Raw genomic sequence first — 25,011 nt, forward strand, 5'->3', positions numbered from 1 at the left:
TAACTACATCTATAGTATACTGCTTACAAATTTGAACAATTTTCTCTTTGGTGTTCCACAAAGTAACACTGTTCAAATTTATAAGCTACTTTTGAAATTTCTCACAAATGACACTTAAGTGAGTGTTTTTTGGTACTAAATTATTTATTGAAAATTAATCACAAAAACATTTTCATATAACAATTAGAATAAACAAATATCAAAAAATGTACATTTAATTGCATATACATTTGGATTTTCAAATACATAACCACATTAATATAAAATTAAGAATTTAATTCAATCTATAGACATTACTGTCAAAATAAATATAGATTGAGTGTCCTTTTAATCAGAAACATATATACATAGAGATTGGAAACTCCTTCTTTGTCTTTGTTGACAGGCAGCAGTACCTCCGGTTTATAGGCATTTTGCCTTGGCTATCTACTTTCAAGTGTATACTTTTAAACATGATATTTTTGCATCAATACAAAGTTTAAACATTATATCATGGTTTAATGTGACTAGTTTTTCCAATTGATGTTATTTATATGTTTTTTGAAAACATGAAAATTTGGCAATTTTACCTGATTTTCGAAAATCAGACATTCAAAAACTTTTATAACATTTGTTAAAATATTATTTTTACTTTCCAAAATTGTCCTCACACTAACTTTTACTTAACATTTCAAAATTATTCTGTTGTATCTAACTATTTAAAAGTTTATCTAAAAACCCCTAAGCACATACAGAGGTACATTTGCCGATCGTAAAAATGGCGGAGTTGCCAATCTCTATGTTTATATGTTTCTGTTATAATCTATGTCTAAAAGCACAAATTAAAGATTATAATTATCCTACCTCTTTCAAATAACACAAAATTGTGTATTCTACTATACTCATAAATATATTTTGTTTCAGTAATTATTCTGTATAATTCAGCATTCCAATTACTTAAGACCGTAAACTTATGCGATAAATACCACACATTTTCCACATTGGAATGTTCTGCTTAATGCTGTATTAACTGTAACCTTACAGTCATTTTCTCCCTAATCGATCATACTTCTTTTACCTCTACTATTGACCTTTGACCATTGACCTCTGTGTAACAATACATATACTTGGGTATAATTTCTATAACTTTGCATTTTGTTGTGCTTCCTTCTGCTTTGAGTATACACCCCTAACCCGATTCACAATCTTGTTAGCCTCTTCAAAGTGTGGAGCCGTTCTTCGCTGGACACGACTTACCCACGCTTTCACAACAGGGTTGGACTCGTATATATTTTCCTCGCAACAGGCATAGAGTTGCATCAATTCACAGACACCAAGCAAGTCTGCTATGGAAATGTCTGCACCACCCAAGAACGGCTTATTGTCTTTGAGGAAATAGCTTTCAAGTTGAAATATCACAGTCTCTAGTCGGTTCTTTGCGTTCTCTACCATCGGCCACTGAACAGGCGCTCGCATTGCTCTGGGTATAATCACCTAAAAAATTAAATCATTTCTTATCAAAATAGCTTTGTTTCCATATGGAACTGTAACATGAAGACTATAAACTAGTTATATGCCCACCCCAACCCCCTAACCCTGCCTCCCCCCTCCCCCCAACCCTTCCCACCACCCTATAGCCTGAATGTCACACCCTACATGTCATTTTTTATGGCAATTAAAAGGCAAATAAAACTTTTATCAGATATCGCATTAAGCCAAAGAAACAACCATGATAGGAACTGAATAGTTGAATAGCTATTGTATACAACTGTAATAAAAACACTGAGAATTCAATAACAATAAGCCATAATTATTACCAAGTACCTTTTAAAATTGTAAAAAACTTGTGTCACAACCCATCACTGTAAAGAAATCCCTTACCAGTTGTTGAAACACCATTCCGCCATTGTAGCGTGTGTTCAGGTGTTGATAATTCATGTACTCGTCGATCCTGGCCTGGGCCTGAAGGTCCCTTCGAGGATACCAGTGGTCAGGGACATTATACTTCAAGGCCAGATATTTCAGGATGGCAACACTAGAAACATGTCAAATAACTAATGTCATATATATATATATATATATATTTACAAATACTATAAATAAATAAATAACTCTTACTATTATAAATTGAAATATACAACTGCCCCACATAGGATTCAAACTCATGACCCAGAGGTGGAGGGCTTGTGGTAATATGTCAAGACATCTTAACAACTCTGTCACAGTGGCCGCACACAATACAAAAGGGCAATAACTCTATAATAAATTGAAATTTTAATACACATCAAATATTATTTTGCTACAGAAAATCAAATCAGGGATTTAATAGATAGTATAGGTTGCATTAACTATAATTAACTACCTTTACAATACAAATCAAGTTATTTTGCATAAGGATATATAAAGCACATCTTGTAAGATGAGATCTGTTATGATTTTATGCCTACCTCTCAGTCAGCACAAACCCATCATCATCAATGGCCGGTACCAAACTCATGGGGTTTATTTTCTTAAACTCATCGGTGTGATGTTCTCCTGAAGTAGACAAAGTTTGGCTATAAATTAATAGTACATACATTTTTGAAGTACATTGTAAGTGTATACCAAGGATTTATAAGTGAGAAGGATTTGTGACTGTCTCTTTACATTACTAAACACCACGAATGACGCCTATGAACCGGGAATAAAAACCGTTTTTCTCAACAAATACTTGTCTTATCGAGTCAAACGAAACACCAATGTAAAGTTTATTAAATTTCATGACGTTTATTACTTGCTTTAAGGACGGAATATTTAGAGGATATGTCTTAAATTTTCGTTAAAAAAAATTGACAGCTCATGAAATGACGGTCCGCTTCAGAAGTAAGACGGTAACCCTTGCACCCGCAAGCTACATCAAAGGATGCGCCGGCGGATATCAAAGGAAAATCAGTCGTCGCCCAACGTCACGGTCAGTGCCCAAACACAAAAGCTCCTGCCTTGTACTTCCCCAAAACCCAGTGTGACTTATCCTTCTCATATACGTCCTTGGTGTATACACAGAATAATGGTAATACATGAACAGTGTATATATGGCAAAACATATTTTTCTTGTGTTCTCTATGTGTATCATTAAATCAGTGATGTTGAAATGTAACTTAACCAAACATTCATTTTGTATGCACACATTCATGCATGTATATTAATATCACCATATATTGTATTTGATCCAATGAGCGCTCCTCCCCCTTTTTGAAGGCTTCAAATTCACTTATTTACACTTAGTCAATCAAATGCAGACTGAAAATATGAAAACTGTGTTAGTTTCCTTATTGATTTCTTTTGCAAATTAATTGATGGTTTATTTTGTACAATAATTTTATGAAAGACTAGTTTGAAGTTTTTATATCACGTGTTCTTCTATTTGCTTCAATTTTTCAAGTGGCCTGGGTGCCTATTGGGTTGAATACGGTATACATATTGTCTACATTAATACACATGTACGTGTCTGTAAACTGCATTTGCAGCAGGTATTTCTCAATTTCTGCCAAGTGTTATTTTTATTGATATAAAATTTTAAAAGTCTTTCAGATGAACTTCTATAAAATCAAAAGCCTCTTATATTTTCAATAGCTAAAACGAATCCGATATTAGACTTTTGACATTTTTTCTCACAATGGATCACAGATAGAACTTGAACTACAATATGCGTTGATTCACTTCATTGTATATTAACTTGATATTTCCTCATTAGGTTGTACCTCGGGACTGTAGTACGATATCCAAACTTCAACAAAGTTCATAAATTAGCACGCCGGCTAGCCACTGTTCAATACACAGCTACAATCTTAATTATTGTTTGTCATCGAACAAAAACTATCTAAACAGACTATCACTTCTTAGTGCAACTGTTTTTGGTACAAACGGAATGTTGTTAATTTAAAAAAAGATGTAAAACGCTTGTAGAATCAAACGCCTCTTATATTTTCAATAGCTAAAACGAGTCCAATATTACACTTTTGACATTTTTTTACTATGGATCACAGACAGAATGTGAACTACAATTTGCGTTGACTGACTTTATTTTATGTAAACTTGATATTTCCCCCATTCAGGTTGTACCTCGGGACTGTAGTACGAGGTCCAAACTTCAACAAAGTTCATAAATTAGCACGCCGGCTGGCCACCATTCATACACAGCTACAATCGTAATTCTTGTTTGTCATCGAACAAAAAATATTTAAACATACTTACCACTTCTTAGTGCAACAGGTTTTGGTACAAACGGAATGTTGTTCATTTTTAAAAAGATGTAAACAGCCCGTGAAGGCTGGGACATCAAATCGTAATACACTTTCAACGCCATCTTTGCACTCGGAACTCCGCACCCGAGGATATTCGAATGCCTTTGGTGTGTATATACTAATTGTACATACATAGCCGTGATAAAATTTTCGGAATTGACAACTACAATGATTAATGGCTGATTCGTGTTAATCTATTTTTAACGTACAGGTCAATTCAATTAATCATAGCGGTCAAGATAATGATGATCATGGTAGTCTTTATGAATGTTATAATTCAAAAGGCATTATTTGTGTTATTTGTAAATGGTCTTTACAGATTCACTGTACTGAATGTATTTATTTGGTGACGAAATCAAAATTATTTAGAATAATAAAAAGTAACGATGATATTGAAGACCTGTACTATTGAAGAAAAAAAAATAGGTCATCCTCGATGCTCAGGGGTTTCTATCAAAGTCCGCTTAACCTGCCTATATAATTAGTTTTTTTTTCTAATTTTGCCTGAAATAATATATAATAGAAGAAGAGAAAAAAAAAGAAAAAAGAAAATAATGATGATTAAAATAACCTAATAATATTGGCAGGTTTAGCGGACTAGTTAAGTTGTATTCACCCCAGGGTGGATTATTAACCCCTGATGTATCGAGGATGTGGTAATAACTAAGATGCTTATTGCGAGAGTATATATATATGGCTGTCCCCAAGTATCATACATGACTACATGTATATGTAGCAAGAACTTTATAACTACATCTACATGTATAAATATTGACAAACATGTATTATGTCTGCTATACATCATTTCCCTTCGTTCTTATTCAAAAGAATAATGCAATGCTTGAATAATGAACATTTTTGGCGTTATTGTACACTTATCAAGCATCAGAAAAACTTCAAATATCATCGCAACCAAAAGTGAAATGCACAGAAAAATTATAAGTGTGCATAACACACATTCAAAAATGTAAACGGTCTTATGTTAATACTGTATGACAATAACAGTGTTTTAAACCTTGTAATAATTGTGACAACTTTCAAAAACCCAAAACCCAAACACGCGTTATACAACCTGGGAAGGGAGAGGTGCACAAAAGGCTTTAATGGCGGTCAAGCGTTGTTGGCGATTTGATTCGAGATAGCGTTTAAAGCAGTCGCTAGACCACATACCCAAGATTTGTATCTGGGATTCCGAAAGGCCAGAGTCACCCGCCCAAGAGGTCGCACCACGAAGAAAGGAATGGCCTCCAAAGTGAAAAGGGTCCAACCCCTGGGCTGCAAGGACCAGACGCAGCCCTCGCAGGAAAAGGGCAGCGCCTGACGAAAACACAAAAAGGGGGCCTAGGGGGTCTTGTTGAGGGGAGATGGAGTTTTCAAATGCTAAGCATGGACAGAGTGGGTGGATAAAAAGTCTAGGTAGGATCACTTCGATAGCAAGAGCTTGAAATCGCATAGTTTTAAGCAACATACACAAACTTACTTACAGCAAGTCGACATACTGTACATGGACTGAGGGGTCTAAGGCACCAATGACAAGGAAATTGTTTGGTCGGAGAAATCCAAAAAATCCTACAAGGCAGGCAGCCCCAAAACACGATTGTTATGGTATGACGTGTCAAGATAATTACACATTTTTAGCAAAACAGCTGGAAAGATCGCGGTTTTACAATACATGACTACGCCATACCTAGTTCTCTCTTCACACCAGTCAATAAATGACGAATTCTCCAACAAGCTATTAGAGGGTCAGGTAATATCTACGATTCGTGGAGAGTCGATATGATGTTCAAATAGCTCTTGATTGAGCTAAATTTCAAGAGTTTAACATCCACTAAATAAGCAATGTACAGCTCAATAGTAGTGAATTCTGCTGACACACTTTGGCGCTGATAAATATCACAAAACTGTAAATACGTCCGCAAATGCGTGTTGTAAGTATTCGTCGCAGAACTAGCCCACCCCTTGTCGAGAAGGCATATTGTCTGTGGAAACTATCACTTTTTATTGTCCCATAAGGGGCCCCATCGCAGAGCGGCAAGCACTATTGCCACAGTTTCCTTTTATATATCCGGTGACGAGATCCGGTAAGCCCAGTGTCCAGTTAGTATAAAAGTAATCCCCTGAATAATAGGCACCAGCCCCCGCAGTTTGTGGCTCGGTTACTGATCTAATATCCAGGAAAAGTACGGTACCGTTAGCCTACATATTGTCATGAACTGTATCCACCAGTCAAGATCCTCAAAGAATGTTTTGGAGAACAATAATTTTGCTGACCTTTTTAGTTGGACGGTATTATGTCTATGATACGCCGCAGAAAAGTCCTTCCTCCTTTGACGACCGTGCAGGCCCAATTTAGTTTTCCATAAAATTAAAGCGACTGTAACTGTCGAGCACTAGCACGTTTACGCAATTTGAGTGATAACAACAGTTTTAACTCTTCCAATGTTGTTATTGGCATACTTAATGTTAGTTCGGATGTCAATCTCGATGCCAAGGAAAACGACCTTCTGAGCAGGTCCATCGACTTTGTTCCAACTAATGTTAAATCCCAGGTATGAGAGAGTTTTAACGAGCAAAGCGACGGCTCGGCTACACTGTTCTAAGGTATCCTCATTATTAAGGCTACCGCTGTCACGTTATAATGTTATTTCATTATATAGCACACAGTGCTGCTAAGTTTTTGAAAAAAGTTTTGGGCTCAGCGATTGTTTGAAGGGGAGTTTTGCGTCATACATGTACGTTGTGTGAGCGTCTCCCTCGAAAGTCCATTTTAGTCCGGTTAGATGATGTTCCGCTGAATGGAGTTTTACCTACCTATACGCACTTTTTAAGTCAACTTTGGCTATAAAAGAGCCTGGTTTAATGAGTTTTGTAGCGTGACGTAGGTCCTTATACGAGCAGACAGTATCGGACGTGTACGAAATCAAGTTACTATGCATAGGTCGACTGGCATCATGTATGATGCGCATATCTCTTCAGCTTCTCCAATTGGTCAAGAACAAGAACAGGTATGTCTGTAATTAACGTAGAAAAAAACTGATGGCACTACCCCAAACTCGCACCAAGAAACAGCAGAAGAATTGAACAACTACTTTGGAACCGTCTTCAACCCATCAGACAATGACGCCCCCTCACAATGTCCCAACAGGCCTATTCACTTTATACTATACTCTTTCACTATAACACTTTATTCAGCATCGAAATGAATCAAGACAAAATAAGAAAAGCGATTAAGAAGTTACAACCAAACAAATCACCAGAGCCCGACATTTTTCATCCGAAATTTATTCTAGAAATTATAGATCAGCTGCCCGAACCTTTGGAATATATATTCACCAAATCCTTAGATGAAGGAAAGATTCCTGACAGTTGACGTATATTATATGTTGCACATATTTTTCAAAACTGGCAAACGACACCAAGTCGAAAGCTATCGCCCCATCAGCTTAACATCAATCCTAGGCAAGATTCTTCAAAGACTTATTAGAGATGAAATAGTGAACCACATGGACCATAATGTGTACAACAAACCTACTATAAGTAATGGAGAGTTTGGCGAAGCCATAGATAAAGGAGACAAGAGGCCCAAGAGGCCTTTACGGTCACCTGAGTGCTGATACAGAAAGAGCATTGCAAAGTTGGTTAAAATCTGTAAAAAGAACTAGAACAAACTTTTAAGTTGAACCTTCGTATTAGAATTTTTATTTGTTGTTTTTCATTTTGATAGTTAGTGTATTATGTTACCAAACCTTATGATTAAAATTCCAATTTGCTTTGCCAACTTTAAACAACAAAATCAAACTAGAAGTCATTCAGTGTCAGTGATTTTATATATTTCACTTTTTAATCTATGAAGATTATTTGGTTCCATCAAACCTGTGAATTCAGAAGAAGATTTTTGAAATATTAGCCATTCTGGTCCCTGGGGGTCAGTCAGGACCAATATGGATATGGTGTTAAAAATGCTATTTCAGGCCTATAGTTCTAACCTAGTTTGACGCATTTCCTTTTAAAACTAAGCAAATAATGTTCATAAATGTGTTTTTCCTATATAAACTATAGTAAATTTGACTCCCTCCCAATGGGGAAAATCTGAGATCCCAGGGTCATGAAATTCTAACATTTTGAAAAGGGCCTTAAGACCTTTCAATCTATGAAGAGTATTTGGTTCAATCGAATCTGTGAATTAAGAAGACAGATTTTTGAAAAGTTAGCTATTTTAATTTGACCCCTTTTGGCCGTGCCCCTCTGGCCCCTGGGGGTCGGCGGACCAATATGGATATGATGTTAAATGCTTTCTCAGGCTAATAATTCTAACCCAGTTTGACTAATTTCCTATGAAAACAAAGCAAATAATGTTCATAAATTTGGCGTTCATAAATTTGTTTCCCTATATAAACTATTGTATCTTTGACCTCCTCCCCAGGGCAAAATCTGAGATCCCAGGGCTATGAAATTCACATTTTTTGTAAAGGGCCTTAAAACCTTCCAATCTATGATCATAAATGTGTTTTTCCTATATAAACTATAGTAAACTTGACCCCCTCCCCAGGGGGAAATACGAGACCCCAGGGTCATATAATTCACAATTTTTGTAAAGGACCTTAAGACCTTTCCATATATGAAGAGTATTTGATTCTACTAGTTCCAGAATTTCAGAAGAAGGTTTTTGAAGTTTTAGCCTATTTGACCCCTTTTGGCCTCGCCCCTAAGGCCCCTGGGGGTCAGTCATGGAAAAATTGGTAATAGGATTCAATGGCCATTTCATAGGGATATTTTTGACAACATTTGACTAATTTTCTATTATAAATGACCAAATAATGCTCCAAAATGTGTTTTTATTTTATAAACTATAGTAAACTAAACCCCCTCCCCAGGGGGAAACCTGAGACCCCAGGTTCATACAATGAACGATTTTAGTAGAGGGCCTTGAGACCTTTCTACCCACGAAGAGTACTTGATTCTACCACATCTGTGAGTGGAGAAGAAGATTGAAAATTTAGTCATTTTTACCCCTTTTGGCCCCTCCCACAGGGGGTGGGGTCATATAATTCACAATTTTGATTGGTCTTATGTCTTAAAAGGTTTGTGCAAAATTTCATTGAAATTGCTTCAGCAGTTTTTGAGAAGAAATTGAAAATGTAAATTGTTTAAGTGACCTAAAAATGTCGACACCATCTATTTAGACTTCAGTTAGGCGTTAGACAAAATTCCTCGTAACCACTTACTACAAAAACCCCGAGGCTACAAGTACTTGAATGGATTAAAGGCTTCTTGACAGACTTAAAATAATGTGTAGTTATTCAGGGTGAAAAATCAAGTCTGGTTAAGGTAACTAGCGGTGTACCCAAGGTTAGTGTACTGGGTCCAGTCCTATTCTTGATTTATATATTAACGATCTGCCAGATATCGTTAACCATAGTGTCACGAAACTCTTTGCCGACGACTCTAAACTGTTCAAGAACAACGCTGATAGAATTATAGGATCAGTAGAGTTACAGTCCGATATAAACAACAGTCAAATGGACTCAAGACTGGAAAATGACATTCAACACAAAAATGTAAACACCTCAATATTGGTAACCTAACACAAAACTCTTCAGGTGAACATATACAAAAAGTACTCGCACTAGGCGTAGCAATTGGCACACACTTAAAATTCAGTCAGCATGTTAGTTAATCAGTAAAAAAAGCAAATAGTATCCTAGGTCTCATTTTTAGAACTTTATTATACACGAATATAACTATATTCTTATCAAATTATAATTAAAAGTCTCATTAGGCCCCATTTAGAATATGCAACTTAAGTGTGGTCTCCAACATAAGTGAATGACCAAAAGAGTACATACTATACCAGACTTACCATACCTAGTCCGCCAAACCTGCCTATATTATTAGGCTTTTTAAAAAAAAAATTGGCCTAATATATTAGGCAAAAAAAATAAAAAAATGAAAAAGCCTTATAATATAGGCAGGTTTAGCGGACTATACCATACCATGAAAGACTAAAACAAATAGGACTACCTACATTATAGTATAGAAGAAATCGCAACGATGTTGTAGAAGTGTATAAAATATTAAACGACCTGTCAAAATTAGATTAGAACAAGTTATTCACAGTCACTCACTAGAACTGGAGGAAACTCTATAAGATTATATATTATAAGTAGGACCTCAGTAACACAAGGGATCTTTAGTCGGCGAGTGGTGGATCAGTGGAACTCCCTCCCAAATTCCATAGTTGAAAGCCCCAACTTTAAATGTTTTTTTTTAAATCGCTTGAATAAGCATTGATGTAAAGTACCCTTTAAGTTTTATCCTAGTTTTTATTCTGTGCAACCGGATAACAGTGAGTTATCAAAACAAAACGCGCCAAATTTAGCTGATATCAGCTAATGATTGACATCTACGAAGAGGTATCGGGTATCAGGTCCACCCACAAACTGAAGCCTACCCAACTCTACTAGATCCATCTTCCATCCTTATAAACCGTACCTTCAATAATAAACTGTGCTGAAACTTTTATTCAACTATTTTTCCACTTTGATTTATATGTAATTTATTACTTTTATATGTTGTTCTATCTACTTGAAGTTCACTTGTTTTACTCCTTCTATTGTGTAGATCACGTGATTTGGTAACAATTAATGTGATGTCATTTTGTGAACCGTATTTTGTACACAAGCTCTGAAAATGCTGATGTAAATTTGTTCTGATGACGGTTGGCCTAGCCATCCGAAACATGTAAACTAATAAATACCCACAAACTACACTAAAGTGAGTTTTTTTTGTACTAAATTATTTATTGAAATTTAATCACAAAAACATTTTCATATAACAATTACGGTACCATAAACAAGTATAAAAATAAACATTTAATTGCATATACATTTGGATTTTCAAATACATAACCACATTAATATAGAATTAAAGAATATACAAATGTAACTCAATCTATAATGCTATCAAACTTTCAAAAATTATTGATGAAGCTTTTAACCAATTAGATAAAATTTGTCAAATTAATAAAAAGATCCTTGTATAAGTATCCTACGTCTTACAAATAACACAAAATTGTGTAATTAAGCATTGAGATTACTTATGACAGTACAAATATGCGATGAATACCACACATTTTCCACATTTAAATGTTCTGCTTAATACTGTATAACCTTACAGTCAATTTCCCCCGATCGGTTTTACGTCCTTTGACCTCTACTATTTACCTTTGACCATTGACCTCTGTATAACAATACATATACTAGGGTATAATTTCTATAACTTTGCATTTTGTTCTGCTTCCTTCTGCTTTGAGTATACACCCCTAACCCGATTCACTATCTTGTTAGCCTCTTCAAAGTGTGGAGCCGTTCTTCGCTGGACACGACTTACCCACGCTTTCACAACAGGGTTGGACTCGTATATATTTTCCTCGCAACAGGCATAGAGTTGCATCAATTCACAGATACCAAGTAAGTCCGCGATGGAAATGTCTGCACCACACAGGAACGGCTTATTGTCTTTGAGGAAATAGTTTTCGAAGTGGGACATTACTTTCTCTAGGCGGTTCTTTGCGTTATCTACAATCGCCCGGTTTACAGGCGCTCGCATAGCTCTCGGTTTAATCACCTGTGAAAAAAAATACTTTCTTTTAAAAATAGCGTTTCCATCTAGAATTGTAACAGGAAATGGGAGCCCCTCCCCTCTGCTTGAATATCACATCCAACATGCACAAATTCTCTGGCATTTTATTAGGTCACCTGAGACGAAGTCTCAAGTGACCTATTCTAATCGCCTTTTGTCCAGCGTCTTTAGTTTGATGAAACCAGATACTCTTAATAGATTGGAAGGTCTTAAGGCCCTTTACAAAAATTGTGAATTTCATGGCCCTGGGATCTCAGATTTTCCCCAGGGGAGGGGATCAAATTTACTATAGTTTATATGGGAAAAACAAATTTATGAACATTATTTGCTAAGTTTTCATAGGAAATTTGTCAAACTGGATTAGAATTATTAACCTGAGAAAGCATTTTAACATCATATCCATATTGGTCCTGGCCGACCGCCAGGGACCAGAAGTGCGGGGCCAAAATGGGTCAAAATGGTTAAAATTTCAAAAATTTTCTTCTGAATTCACAGGTTTGATGGAACCAAATAATTTTCATAGATTAAAAAGTGAAATTTATAAAATCACTGACCCTGACTGACTTGGCAAGGCAAATAGGCATTTTAAGCATAAGGTTTGGTAATATAATACACTATCAAAATGAATAACAAAAAATAAAGGTTCAATTTTAAAGTTTATTCTAATTCGTAAATAGTTTTTACAGATTTGAACCAACTTTGCAATGCTCTTTCTGTATCAGCACTCATGTGACCGCGAAGGCCTCTTGGGCCTCTTGTTTTTATTTTATTGTCAGATTCACCTACATGTACAAGTAAATTAATTCAAACAAAATGTAACGACAATCAATACAGCTTCTGAGTATGGTTGGTTTTTAAGTTTATTTTCCGTCGACAGGTTTCACCAGTATATAAGGTTTCTTCAGGACAACAACTATACGATTCTTACCCCTAATGTACAACAAATGCGGTTCCACTTAAAACCAAAAAAATATATTACAGATGTGAAGTTATTTAATTATTCTATTATATATATATATACATGAATATATATATATATATCAAGCGCTCTCATTACTAGTCCATAGAGCGCTATGTATGACTATACAATGTATTGTTCATTTGTTGGTATTATCTATGACTCACATGAAAGTAAATAGATACTTAATTGCATAAAGCTTTTCAATTCAAACAAAATATTCAAAACGGAAATGAAATGGGATGGCAATTGGAAGGCAAATCATACTTTTATCAGATAAGCATTTAGCCAAAGAAACAAACAAGTAAATAATTGAAAAGTTGAATAGCTATTTTATAATACAACTGTAATGAAAACACCAAGAATTCAATGACAATAAGCCACAGTTATAACGAGTACCTTTTGCAATGAGGAACATTTGTGGGGATCATCGCCCATGATTTACAGGTGGCGCGCAATGTCCTATGTCGGCCAACTGCACGAAAAGATGTCCAACACGTTCGTTTCAGTGACACACATTGCACAGTTCACAAGCGTGTTTATACCATCTTTACCGAAACTGGATTGGACTGGGGCCACAACGTTTAGCGCGTCATCTATTTAAACGATAAAGGGACGTAACTGACAAATGTTGCTCATTGTTGAAACATTGGGTCGCCACCCACTATTGTAAAGAAAATCCTTACCAGTTGTTGAAACACTATTGCGCCATTGGCGCGTGTGTCTAGGTGTTGATAATTCATGTACTCTTCGACCCTGGCCTGGGCCTGAAGGTCACTCCGAGGATACCAGTGGTCAGGGACATTGTATTTCAAGGCCAGATATTTCAGGATGGCAACGCTAGAAAAAGGTCAGATAACTATTGTTATATACATTTACGTGTACATACCAATAAAAAAAGAAATAAATCAAATATACAACTGCACAACATGGGATTCAAACTCGTGACTCAGAGGTGAAGGGTTTTTGGTAATATGTTGAGACTCTGTCACCGCGGCCACCAAGGACGTATATGGACGTATATGAGAAGGATAAGTCACACTGGGTTTGGGGGGAGTACAAGGCAGGAGCTTTTGTGTTTGTGCACTGACCGTGACGTTGAGCGACGACTGATTTTCCTTTGATATCCGCCGGCGCAGCCTTTGATGTAGCTTGCGGGTGCGAGGGTTACCGTCTTACTTTCTGAAGCGGGCCGTCGTTTCATGAGCTGTCATATTTTTTTAACGAAAATTTAAGACATATTCTCTAAATTATCCGTCCTTAAAACAAGTTATAAACGTTGTGAAGTTTAATAAACTTTACATTGGTGTTTCGTTTGACTCGATAAGACAAGTATTTGTTGAGAAAAACGGTTTTTATTCCCGGTTCATAGGCGTCTCGCGTGGTGTTTAGTAATGTAAAGAGACAGTCACGAATCCTTCTCACTTATAAATCCTTGGCGGCCACACACAATAAATAAGGGGCAATAACTACGGAAAATCAAATCAGGGATTTAATAGATAGTATAGGTTGCATTAACTATAATTAACTACCTTTACAATACAAATCAAGTTATTTTGCATAAGGATATATAAAGCACATCTTGTAAGATGAGATCTGTTATGATTTTATGCCTACCTCTCAGTCAAAACAAACCCATCATCATCAATGACCAGTACCAAACTCATGGGGTTTATTTTCTTAAACTCATCGGTGTGATGTTCTCCTGAAGTAGACAAAGTTTGGCTATAAATCAATAAATGAATACACACGTTTGAAGTACATGTGTAAACTGTGTACACATGTATATGGCAAAATATATTTTTCTTGTGTTTCCTATAGGAGATTTCAGAAAAGATGGCGTGACGTCGCAGAAAGTTTACATCCGGGTCCTCAAAGGTACAAACACAGTATGCCGACTAATGAAAACAATAACAGATACATGTACGTACAGCCCTGCTACACAATCGATACTGTGGCAAAAGTATACACTTTCATACTTGCAAATTCTGATTTTAAAATGGTTTCTTATTGTTTAAGAGGTTACAGACATTTGTATTTTTATATTTACAATTATTCATTGCTAAATATATTTCTGTAGATTTAGTGTTGAAGCCAGCTTGCGAATCGGTGCCGGGTCGTCACATCACACGTACCCGTTTTTTGTTCACACGTAGAAATCCATTTTGTGAAAAAAGTTATGAATAGATAATTGATTTTATTGTGTCATGTTTCTGTTGTACATGAAAAAGCTGCTCACAACACTATTTAACATAACGAAAGGTGGACCATATCTGGCCAGACCACGGCCGCTCGTGCATGGTTCGTCCACAGGTGTTCGTTTCTAATATAAACATAAGTATAATACTGGGTCAAGGTCTATAACTCGGCCGGCCATATAACACTACCCAATTTCAGAAAAAGTATGATTATTAACCAACCGTATAGGATATGATAATAGGAATACTCTCAATCGACAGCCAGATAATTTATCTTTAATTTGGTATATGATACAATATATATCATGCCGTATAAATGTCACTAGGTATCCAGAAACATCGGAAAACAGCCAGATTTCAACTGGTCGGACACTGTGGTGTCCTCCGATAAACACGCCAGGGCTCTAATAGGTAGCTCAAAAACCACTGCATGTCAACATTTCAGCTTCATAGGAATGAAAGTTTGGTAGAAAACAAACTTACCGGTTAGTAAATCCATGGATAAATACCATCCATTTGCCTAACGTAGCCCTTTGAAATTTCCGATTGAAAAATTTATGTCTCTAGCAGCCATGTTAGTATGTGTGCAGTAGATTTGTTTTGTCGGCGTTGATTGGCTCTCGAAAATTAATTGACCAATCAACGCCGAGAAAACAAATGTACTACACACATATCAACATGACGGCTAGAGACACATATTTTTTCAATCGGAAATTTCAAAAGGCTGTATTGAGCAAATGGATGGTATGTAGATAAACACTAACATACCGGTAAGTTTGTTTTTTACCAAACTTTAATTCCCATGAAGCTGAAATGTTGACATGCAGTGGTTTTTGAGCTACCCATTAGAGCTCTGGCGTGTTTATCGGAGGACACCACAGTGTCCGACCAGTTGAAATCTGGCAGTTTTCCGATGTTTCTGGATACCTAGTGACATTTATACGGCGTGATTTATATTGTATCATATACCAAATTAAAGATAAATTATCTGGCTGTCGATTGAGAGTATTCCTATTATCATATTCTATACGGTTGGATAATAATCATACTTTTTTCTGAAATTGGGTAGTGTTATATGGCCGGCCGAGTTATAGACCTTGACCCAGTATTATACTTATACTTATATTAGAAACGAGCACCTGTGGTTCGTCGCTGGTAGATCACCGCAAGCCACAGCATTGTTTGGGAAATATAAATCATATTAATCATTACCAACACTTCTATCTCATTAAGGACTTGTTTAAGATATTTATTTTGTTATTTAATATGTACATGTTGTTTTAATGGAATGCTCTTGTATCGTAACAAAATGACGAATAGTAATTAAACTACTGTGTTACACGTACACGTTTGGCTGCCGATCTCGAAAAATAAAATGGTGATTAATCAAGGATTTATAAGTGAGACGTCCTTGGTGTAATGCTGCAGATTTCATTTTTAATATTTCATTTTCAGCCGCTTTTATCCCATAGACTGCTATGTACAGTCTCAAACTGAAGTGGTGTTACTTTTAGATAATTTGAATACATATTAGGTAGACTTCATTTAATTTGATATAAATTACAGATCGTAGTACTGTGTATGCCGACCAGGATACATTGCGCACGGCTTCGAGAATCCTAAATACTCAAGTTTTGTTTAAAAATATGATAAAATGAACCTACAAACTGACTCATTTGTATGTTATAAACTAAATCCCAAAATTGATGACAAAAAAAAAAATCAGAATACGTAATTTTATGACACTGAATATGGACGAAATTCGGGTTCTCGGCTGTACTGTAATGGCTGCCGTGGGCTTGGGGTAATCTACGAAAGCAAATGTTTAATTTTGCACTAATCATACATCGTAAGGTGTTTTATCGAGTAACACTTTGATAACAGCAATTGTTTATAACTATATTTTGGGGGACTTTGAATTTAATTTGTAATTTCAAGTTGATGTTTGCAATATATCTGTCAATGTTTATACGTTATGGCGACCGTGTTTTCTCGTAGCGGTCGAAAATGGAGTATAAACAGAGTAAAATATATGAATACCATGTGTTTAAATTTGTATATTATTGTCAAATATTTTTATTTACACTTTTTGAAATTAAAATAACGCAGTAGTTCTCGGTTTGCCGTACTATTTATATAATTTTTATGTGTACAGATATAAGAGTTGTACCTTTGAGCACCCGGATGTACCTTTGTGTGACGTCATCGTCATCTTTTCTGAAATCTCCTATATGTGCATCATTAAATCAGTGATGTTGAAATGAAAGTTAACTAAGCATTCGTTTTGTATGCACACATTCATGTATATTATTTTCTTCATATACATTATATTGTATTCGAACCAATAAGCGCCCTTATTCCTATAAGCATCCCCCCTTTTTTAGGATTCAATTTCACTAACATATACGTAGATATTACATTGGTTGCTTCAAATTTTTAAACGCACTGGTCGCTTATTGGGTCGAAAACGGGATATCTATTGTCTACATTATACACGTGTATGTAGACTGCATGAGCAGCATGTATTTCTTAATTCCTGCAAACTGTTATTTTATTTATATAAATGTCTAAGAGTATATAGAGCAATGTGTAAAAGTTTCTGTTTCGTTTGGTTCTGATTGCGGGAATTACAAACATGAACGTACATCTTAGATCTTTTAGATGAACTGCTGTACAATCAAACGGTATCATGTCGTTTTGGTAACAAGTCGTTTCGGTAACATAGCTGAAGTCATTTTGGTACATTGTACGGTCGTTTTGAGACACATAGAAAAGTCGTATCAGTACTTTTATGCAGTTTCGGTAGGGGTTATTTTACGACGAAATAAAATTGCCATGAGCGTAAACAGAGCCAGATTCAGCACGAAAAACATCAAATACGTACTTTATCTATTGCACTGGTTTCTTGTCCAGACCGTGTCTTTATACAATTTGGTCAAAAGATGTAACCATCGATGCTTAATTGTTTTTTCTTCTTCTTTTTTTTTTCGAAAGTTCACAGTTGGTCTCAGTAACGAATTACATGACTTAAATCAAAATTTTGTGCAGAGAGAACGTGGTAGTTTTCTTGTAAATATTTGTTATTACAAATTCCGAGCATTGGCTCGGCAATGTCTGAATGAAAATGTTTCTGAACACACTGAATTATTTTTACAATTTCATTCAAGACATTATTAATATTTATCAAAATATACAATTGTATTATTTATCGGCGCATTTCATATTACGCTATTGAAATAATATATATCTATATATATATAAGAAATAAAAACAATAACGACTGAATAGATGAAGAGCTCCCTTGAATGGGGCGAAAGCGCTCACTAGTCAGTCGTTATTGTTTTTATTTCTTATAGATTTCGTCCGTAAGGATTTTTCTTTAAATTTATCATATATATATATATAATATATATATATATATGGCGGCGGTGGAGCATCTTTAATAGGTATCAAAAGTGATTATTTATTGGCGCATTTCGAGTTATGAGATACTGTGGAAATGTCAAACAATATTCAGGATGATCGTGATATTAACGAAATCCAAAAGAAAAAGGCCACGTAATATTGTAGATTAAAGATTCGTATTTCATTTTCCTTTCAAACTTTAGTATTAGTCTCTTTATAATATACATTGTGTAGAGTAAAATATTTACTGTCAATAAAAATCCAACATAGATTGGATGACAAATTATATTACTTTTTATACATAACTTTGATAAATTTACATAAATCTCCTAATGTTTTTACATTCGTAGAGTTCATAAGCTGTGAAAAATTTAATCATATTTGGTCAATACGTAAAAATTCTATTTTGATAATGAATATCAATCCATCCATCTGTTTCCACAATGAATTTACGGTTACTTGTTGGTTTTGATAACGTTGTGGTTTTGACACGTGATCGCATCCTCGATACTCCAGGGGTACGGATCACTTGCGATCTCTACACCCCTGGACTATCTCATAGTGAAATTGAAGGCAGCTCAGCGGAAAACATGTGACCAATCACATGCTAGCAAAGATTTCCTTTGAAGACTACAAAGAGAGCGACGCCTAACATCAAAGCCACACAGTCAACCACAGTGTACCGTTATACGGCTCTTTTGACGTACATCAAATGACTAAATTACCTGTTCTGTTCTGTTGCCTCCAGTTTTACTATGAGATAGTACAGGGGTGTAGAGATCCTAAGTGATCCCCCGTGGACATCCCTTTGATGAGGTGTGTTGATTCAGGTATAATATTTTTTTTAACCCGAATGGTGTGTTGATGTCCTACGATTTTGATACTGGTTAATGAATTACACTGGTTTATAGTACATATAATTGTTTTTTTTAATCATATACTCTATTTATGTCATTTCAAAACTCTATTATTTGTGTTGATTATGGAAATAAAATACATTTGCGTTATTAAAATGTTCTGTTTATAAAGTAAATAAGTAATTTACGAGGCCTCTGTAGATTTTATAGAGGGGAATTTGGTTGCCGATTTAAATCGATTATTACAGTGCATAATGCATTGATATACCATCCCTGACGCAAAGAAAGTCGCGAAAATACCAAGAAAACACAAAAATAAATGAATGGTCAGTAGAACGACTAAAACGTTCGTACTGAATAGTTTTATATCTATGTGCCGAAAAATCTCGCGTATTTACCGAAACGACCGCAAGTCTTTTAGGTAATAAAGCAGTACTGGAAGTGGAGATCGCAGATAGGAATCCAGACATTGTATGTGTGACCGAGATATACCCAAAGTCAACCCACAGCAGTAATGACAACCAAGCCTAGTTTATAGACAACTTTAGTTAGCTCATTTTGGGGAGACATATGGAAAACGTGGAGTTGTTATATTTGTAAAATCATCAATTCCCCATGAAAATGTAAAGATTGACTCAACCTTTGAAGAATTTGTTCTCTGTAAAATCAAACTAAGAAGAGGAGATACTAGTAGGATGTATATACAGAAGTCCTAATAGTAACGAGCATATCAATAACAAATTATTAAACCTCATGGAAACCATCTCAAAAGGGAACTTCTCACATATACTTTTGTTTGGAGATTTTAACTTTAAAGACATTGACTGGGATGCTAATACATCCTTTGTAGGTGAGCTTCATATCGCCACAAGGTTGTTAGAAGCTAGTCAAGACTGTTTCCTCACACAACATGTCAAGAAACCAACCAGAATAAGAGAAAATCAAACACCAGTATTGCTGGATCTCATTTTAACCAACGAAGAAGAAATGATAACAGACATCAAATTTAATCCAGAACTAGGAAAAAGTGAACACCTGTTACTGGAATTCAACTTGATTTGTTACTCAGAAAATTTGGAATCACATACCGAAAAACGCAACTCCCACAAAGGCGACTATAAAGCAATTAATGAAGAGCTGACTGAACATGTCATCGATGTAAATACAAGTTTGAAAGCAGATGAACATTAGCATAATCGTGTGGATCTTCTAGCTACCAGTATAAAGAAACACATACCAGTATTCAAGAAACATATCAATGAACACTGCAAACCGTACATAGATCGTGAGGCAACTGATGCTGTCCGGAAAAAAACCCCATCAGACATGGAAAAAGTATCTTCATTGCAAATCGGATAATAACTACCAACTTTATAAGATCGCCAGAAACAATGCTACAACATCACTACGAAGATCACAAAGGGGATATGCATGTTATGTTGCAGATAACATAAAGGAAACTCCCAAACGCTTCTGGAACTATGTAAGATCGAAAACAAAAACCAGACCAACGATCACAAGAGTTTTGAAGCCCGATGGTGAATCAACAGAGACTGATGCAGAAACAGCAGCAGTAATGAATTAATTCTTTGTAAGTGTCTTTGTAGTAGATAAAGTCATAGAACTACCTCCATTTCCCAGCCGACATTTTACACTCCCATTAGAAAACATCGAAATTACAGAAGAAATGGTGTTAAAGGCAGTTTCGAAACAGAAATCAAGCAAATCACCAGGACCGGACGGAATCCATTCGCAACTGATAGTGGAAACAAAAGACACTCTAGTAAACCCGCTAACCCTCATTTTAAAGAAATCAATGGACGAAGGAATAGTACCATCAAAATGGACATCTGCTGTTGTTTGTCCAATCAACAAAAAAGGATCAACCAACCAAAGCCCCCAACAACTATCGACCAATTAGCCTATCATCAGTGCCATGTAAAATCCTGCAGAGAATCATCCGTGACAAAATAGTAGAACATATGACCGCCAATCAACTTTTTTCATCTGATCAACACGGTTTCATGTCTGGTAAATCATGAACAACACAACTCCTGTAGGTTATGGAAAATTGGACACAAACACTGGATAATGGTAGTAATGTGGATGTAATATATTTAGACTTCAGCAAAGCCTTGTTTAAAGTGTCACAGAGGCTACTCCTGCATAAACTAGAGGATTACGGTATGAAAGGAAAACTCCTTATATGTATACGCAAATTCTTATCCAATCTAAACCAAAAAGTGATCATTAATGGAGAAATTTCTACAAGCAGGAAAGTCTTGAGCGGAGTACCACAAGGGCGTGTCCTCGGACCTATTCTTTTTCCCGATTTACGTCAACGATATCCATGAAATTGTGAACTGTTTGGTTTAACTCTTTGCTGACGACACCAAACTATATTAAAAATCAACAATGTACAAGATTGTCAAGAATTCTAACTAAACATTGACAAGATCACAGAATGGACAGACAAATGGCTCATGAAATTAAATAAAGATAAATGTAAACACATGGAAATAGGTAACCTTCCCATAATCAACCAATACTGTATAAAAGATGGTAGTATAAGGATACCCTTGGAGAAAACAAATACAGAAAAGGATCTTGGAGTATTAGTTGACAACAAACTGAAGTTCACTAGCCATGTCAACAAATCTGCAGCAAAAGCCAACAGCATATTGGGTACTATTTTCAAAACTTTTGTGTATCTTGAAAACCAAACTTTTACCACACTCTACAAAACTCTTATCAGACCTCATTTAGAATATTGCTCTGTGATATGGTCTCCATGGTTAAAAAAAGACATCAAAGCAATAGAAAATGTTCAGAGAAGAGGAACCAAAAGACTAACTAACTTCAAAAACCTTTCATATCCTGACAGTATCAGAGTCTTGGGAATTCCTACACTGGAATACAGACGATTAAGGGCAGATATGATGGAAACCTATAAAGTCCTCAATAAAATAGACATTGTCAATAGCGAAAAAATGTTTACCCCAACGAGACATGCTAGAACAAGGGGACATGAGAAAAAGCTGTTCAAGAAACCCTTTCGTCTAAACTCATCGAAGTATGTTTTTAGTAACAGAATCATTGAGTCCTGGAATTCCCTGCCTAGTGATTTGGTCAACGTAGTAAACATTAACACATTTAAACATTAAACACAGACTGAACAATCACTGGAAGAAACAAGTCATGAAATTTCAACCATCAACCTAGTGCAACTATCGATATCTTACTAGAAACTAGGAAATACTATTTAATATACATGTACATATGCTAACGTAATCACACGTACATGTATAACTTTTAACCATTTATGTATTACCATATATCTATATAAGCCAATCCAATTATTAATAATCCAATGATTTTGGACTGATAAGATACTGATGAGATACTCCCGAAACGCTATAATAGCTAAAACGATATTACACTTTTGACTTTTTTTTTTCTTAGTATGGATCACGGATAGAACGTGAACTACAATTTGCGTTGATTCGCTTTATTGTATATAAACTTGATATTTCCCCCATTCAGGTTGTGTCGCGGAACTGTAGTACGAGGTCCAAACTTCAACAAAGTTCATAAAATAGCACGTCGGCTGGCCATCATTCATACACAGCTACAATCGTAAGTCTTGTTTGTCATCTAACAAAAAATATCTAAATAGACTTACCACTTCTTAGTGCAACTGTTTTTGGTACAAACGGAATGTTGTTCATTTTTAAAAAGATGTAAACAGCCCGTGAAGGCTGAGACATCAAATCGAAGTACACTTTCAACGCCATCTTTACACTCGGAACTCCTCAGCCGAGGATATCCGAATTCCTTTGGGATACACTAAATGAAGATACAGTAGCCGTGATTAAATTATCGGAATTGACATCTACTAATATCCAATATGATCAATGGTTGGTGTATGATGATTTATTTTTAACCTACAGGTACATTCAATTAATTACAACTGTCAAGGCAATGAAGATCATGGTAGTCGTAATGAGAGTCATAATAAAAAAGTCATTATTTTTGTTATTTATAGATGGTCTTTCAGGATGATAAGTTCTATGGCAAGCCGTTTGGGTTTTTACCTATTGAAATGAAGATATCTGTATTCAAAATAAAGATATTTGTATTTCTACAACTATTAGAGATATCTGTATTTGAATTAGAGAAATCTTTCATTGAATTATAGATATCTTTAATTGAATTATAGATATCTTTAATTGAATTAGAGATATCTGTATTTGAATTACAGATATCTCTATTTCTCTAATGAAACATGAAATAGAGATATCTCTAATTCAAATACAGATATCTCTAATTCAATTAAAGATATCTCTATTTCAAATGCAGTTATCTCTAATTGTTGTAGAAATTCAGATATCTTTTATTTCAAATACAGATAACTCTATTAGAATTAAACATATCTTTATTTGACATGAAATAGAGATATCTGTATTTAACTATCAAATAGGAAAAACGACTGCTCCCTTGACTCTCCGTTTTGCGCATGACGGAAGAAAAGCAGTAGTGACGCAAAATATGGCGGGGAAAGCAGACGGTGTTACAACGTTTCCGCTTTCAATATGATTCAATTGTAGCTGCAACAGTTCGCTGTTTTCCGGAATGCAGTTGCCCTGATGTCCTGTTCTTAAGACATTCCCTCCAAATAGCATTTTTATCGGTTTAATAGACCTACAGTTATCATACATGCATATGGATTCTTTCATTATCATTGATCAGGTTTAGGGAGAAATCATTATTTTCTTTGTGTTTCAAAATTAATCTTCGTACTGAGCAAACACGTGTAAATAGCTTTCTCTATTTGAAATAGAGATATCTGTATTTGAAATAGAGATATCTGTATTTGAATTAGAGATATCTGTTTTCAAAATGAAGACATATCTATATAAACAAAATTAAAGATGCTCCACCGCTGACAAAAGTTATTTTTTCACTATCAAAAATATGAGCAGACGATTTAGTATTTTTCTTCAGTTAAAAAAGTTACTTACTTTACACCATTACCACCATTGAAAAGTTTGAGCTTCTAATTTTACTTTAAGTTAAAAATATAAAAAATAATTAATTGCATCCCGAAAAAATCCCATGTCACTATATCCTATATGGAATAAAATACTGATTGCTAATGCAACAAAGCCAAAGGAATTATTTTATTACATTTTTTGTGCTAATTATACATATATATATATACGATCAAACACCAATTACTGTTCAAGTGATGAATATCATTTAAATTCTGTCGGCGGTGGAGCATCTTTAAGGATATTTTTATTTAAAATAGGGGTATCTTTAATTTAAATAGAAATATCTCTATTTTAAATAAAGATATCTTTAATTGGACAAGATATCTCTATTTAGAATAAAGATATCTCAATTAAGATTAAAGATGTCTGTAATTCAAATAGAGATATCTGAATTTGAAATAGAGATATCTGTATTTAAATATGACATATCTTAATTCAAATAGAGATATCTTTATTTAAATTACAGATTTCTTTAATTAAATAGAGATATCTTCATTTTAAATAGAGATATCTTTAATCAAATAGAGATATCTTCATTTCAATAGGTAAAAACCCAAACGGCTTGCCATAAAGTACAGTCAGACAGTCATGTATCTGACGATATCAAAATTATTTGCATTTATAGAAAATAAT

General features: G+C 35.0%; 2 protein-coding genes across 2 annotated transcripts; both read right to left on the reverse strand.

The window, feature by feature from the left end:
* Positions 1–664: 664 nt before the first annotated feature.
* LOC138306976 (glutathione S-transferase theta-1-like) lies at positions 665–4,370 on the reverse strand. Its single transcript, XM_069247579.1, has 4 exons — positions 4,213–4,370; positions 2,427–2,514; positions 1,861–2,014; positions 665–1,473 (listed from the first exon to the last, which is right to left on the reverse strand). The coding sequence occupies exons 1-4, from the start codon at positions 4,322–4,324 to the stop codon at positions 1,120–1,122; spliced, it is 708 nt and encodes a 235-aa protein (XP_069103680.1). The 5' UTR covers positions 4,325–4,370; the 3' UTR covers positions 665–1,119.
* A 6,674-nt stretch (positions 4,371–11,044) lies between these two features.
* Positions 11,045–23,147, reverse strand: LOC138306977 (glutathione S-transferase theta-1-like). The gene is made up of 4 exons (XM_069247580.1): positions 23,007–23,147; positions 14,482–14,569; positions 13,551–13,704; positions 11,045–11,891 (listed from the first exon to the last, which is right to left on the reverse strand). The coding sequence occupies exons 1-4, from the start codon at positions 23,116–23,118 to the stop codon at positions 11,538–11,540; spliced, it is 708 nt and encodes a 235-aa protein (XP_069103681.1). The 5' UTR covers positions 23,119–23,147; the 3' UTR covers positions 11,045–11,537.
* Positions 23,148–25,011: the final 1,864 nt, after the last annotated feature.

This window comes from Argopecten irradians, chromosome 14 (genome assembly GCF_041381155.1).
Source record: "Argopecten irradians isolate NY chromosome 14, Ai_NY, whole genome shotgun sequence".
NCBI lineage: Eukaryota > Metazoa > Mollusca > Bivalvia > Pectinida > Pectinidae > Argopecten > Argopecten irradians.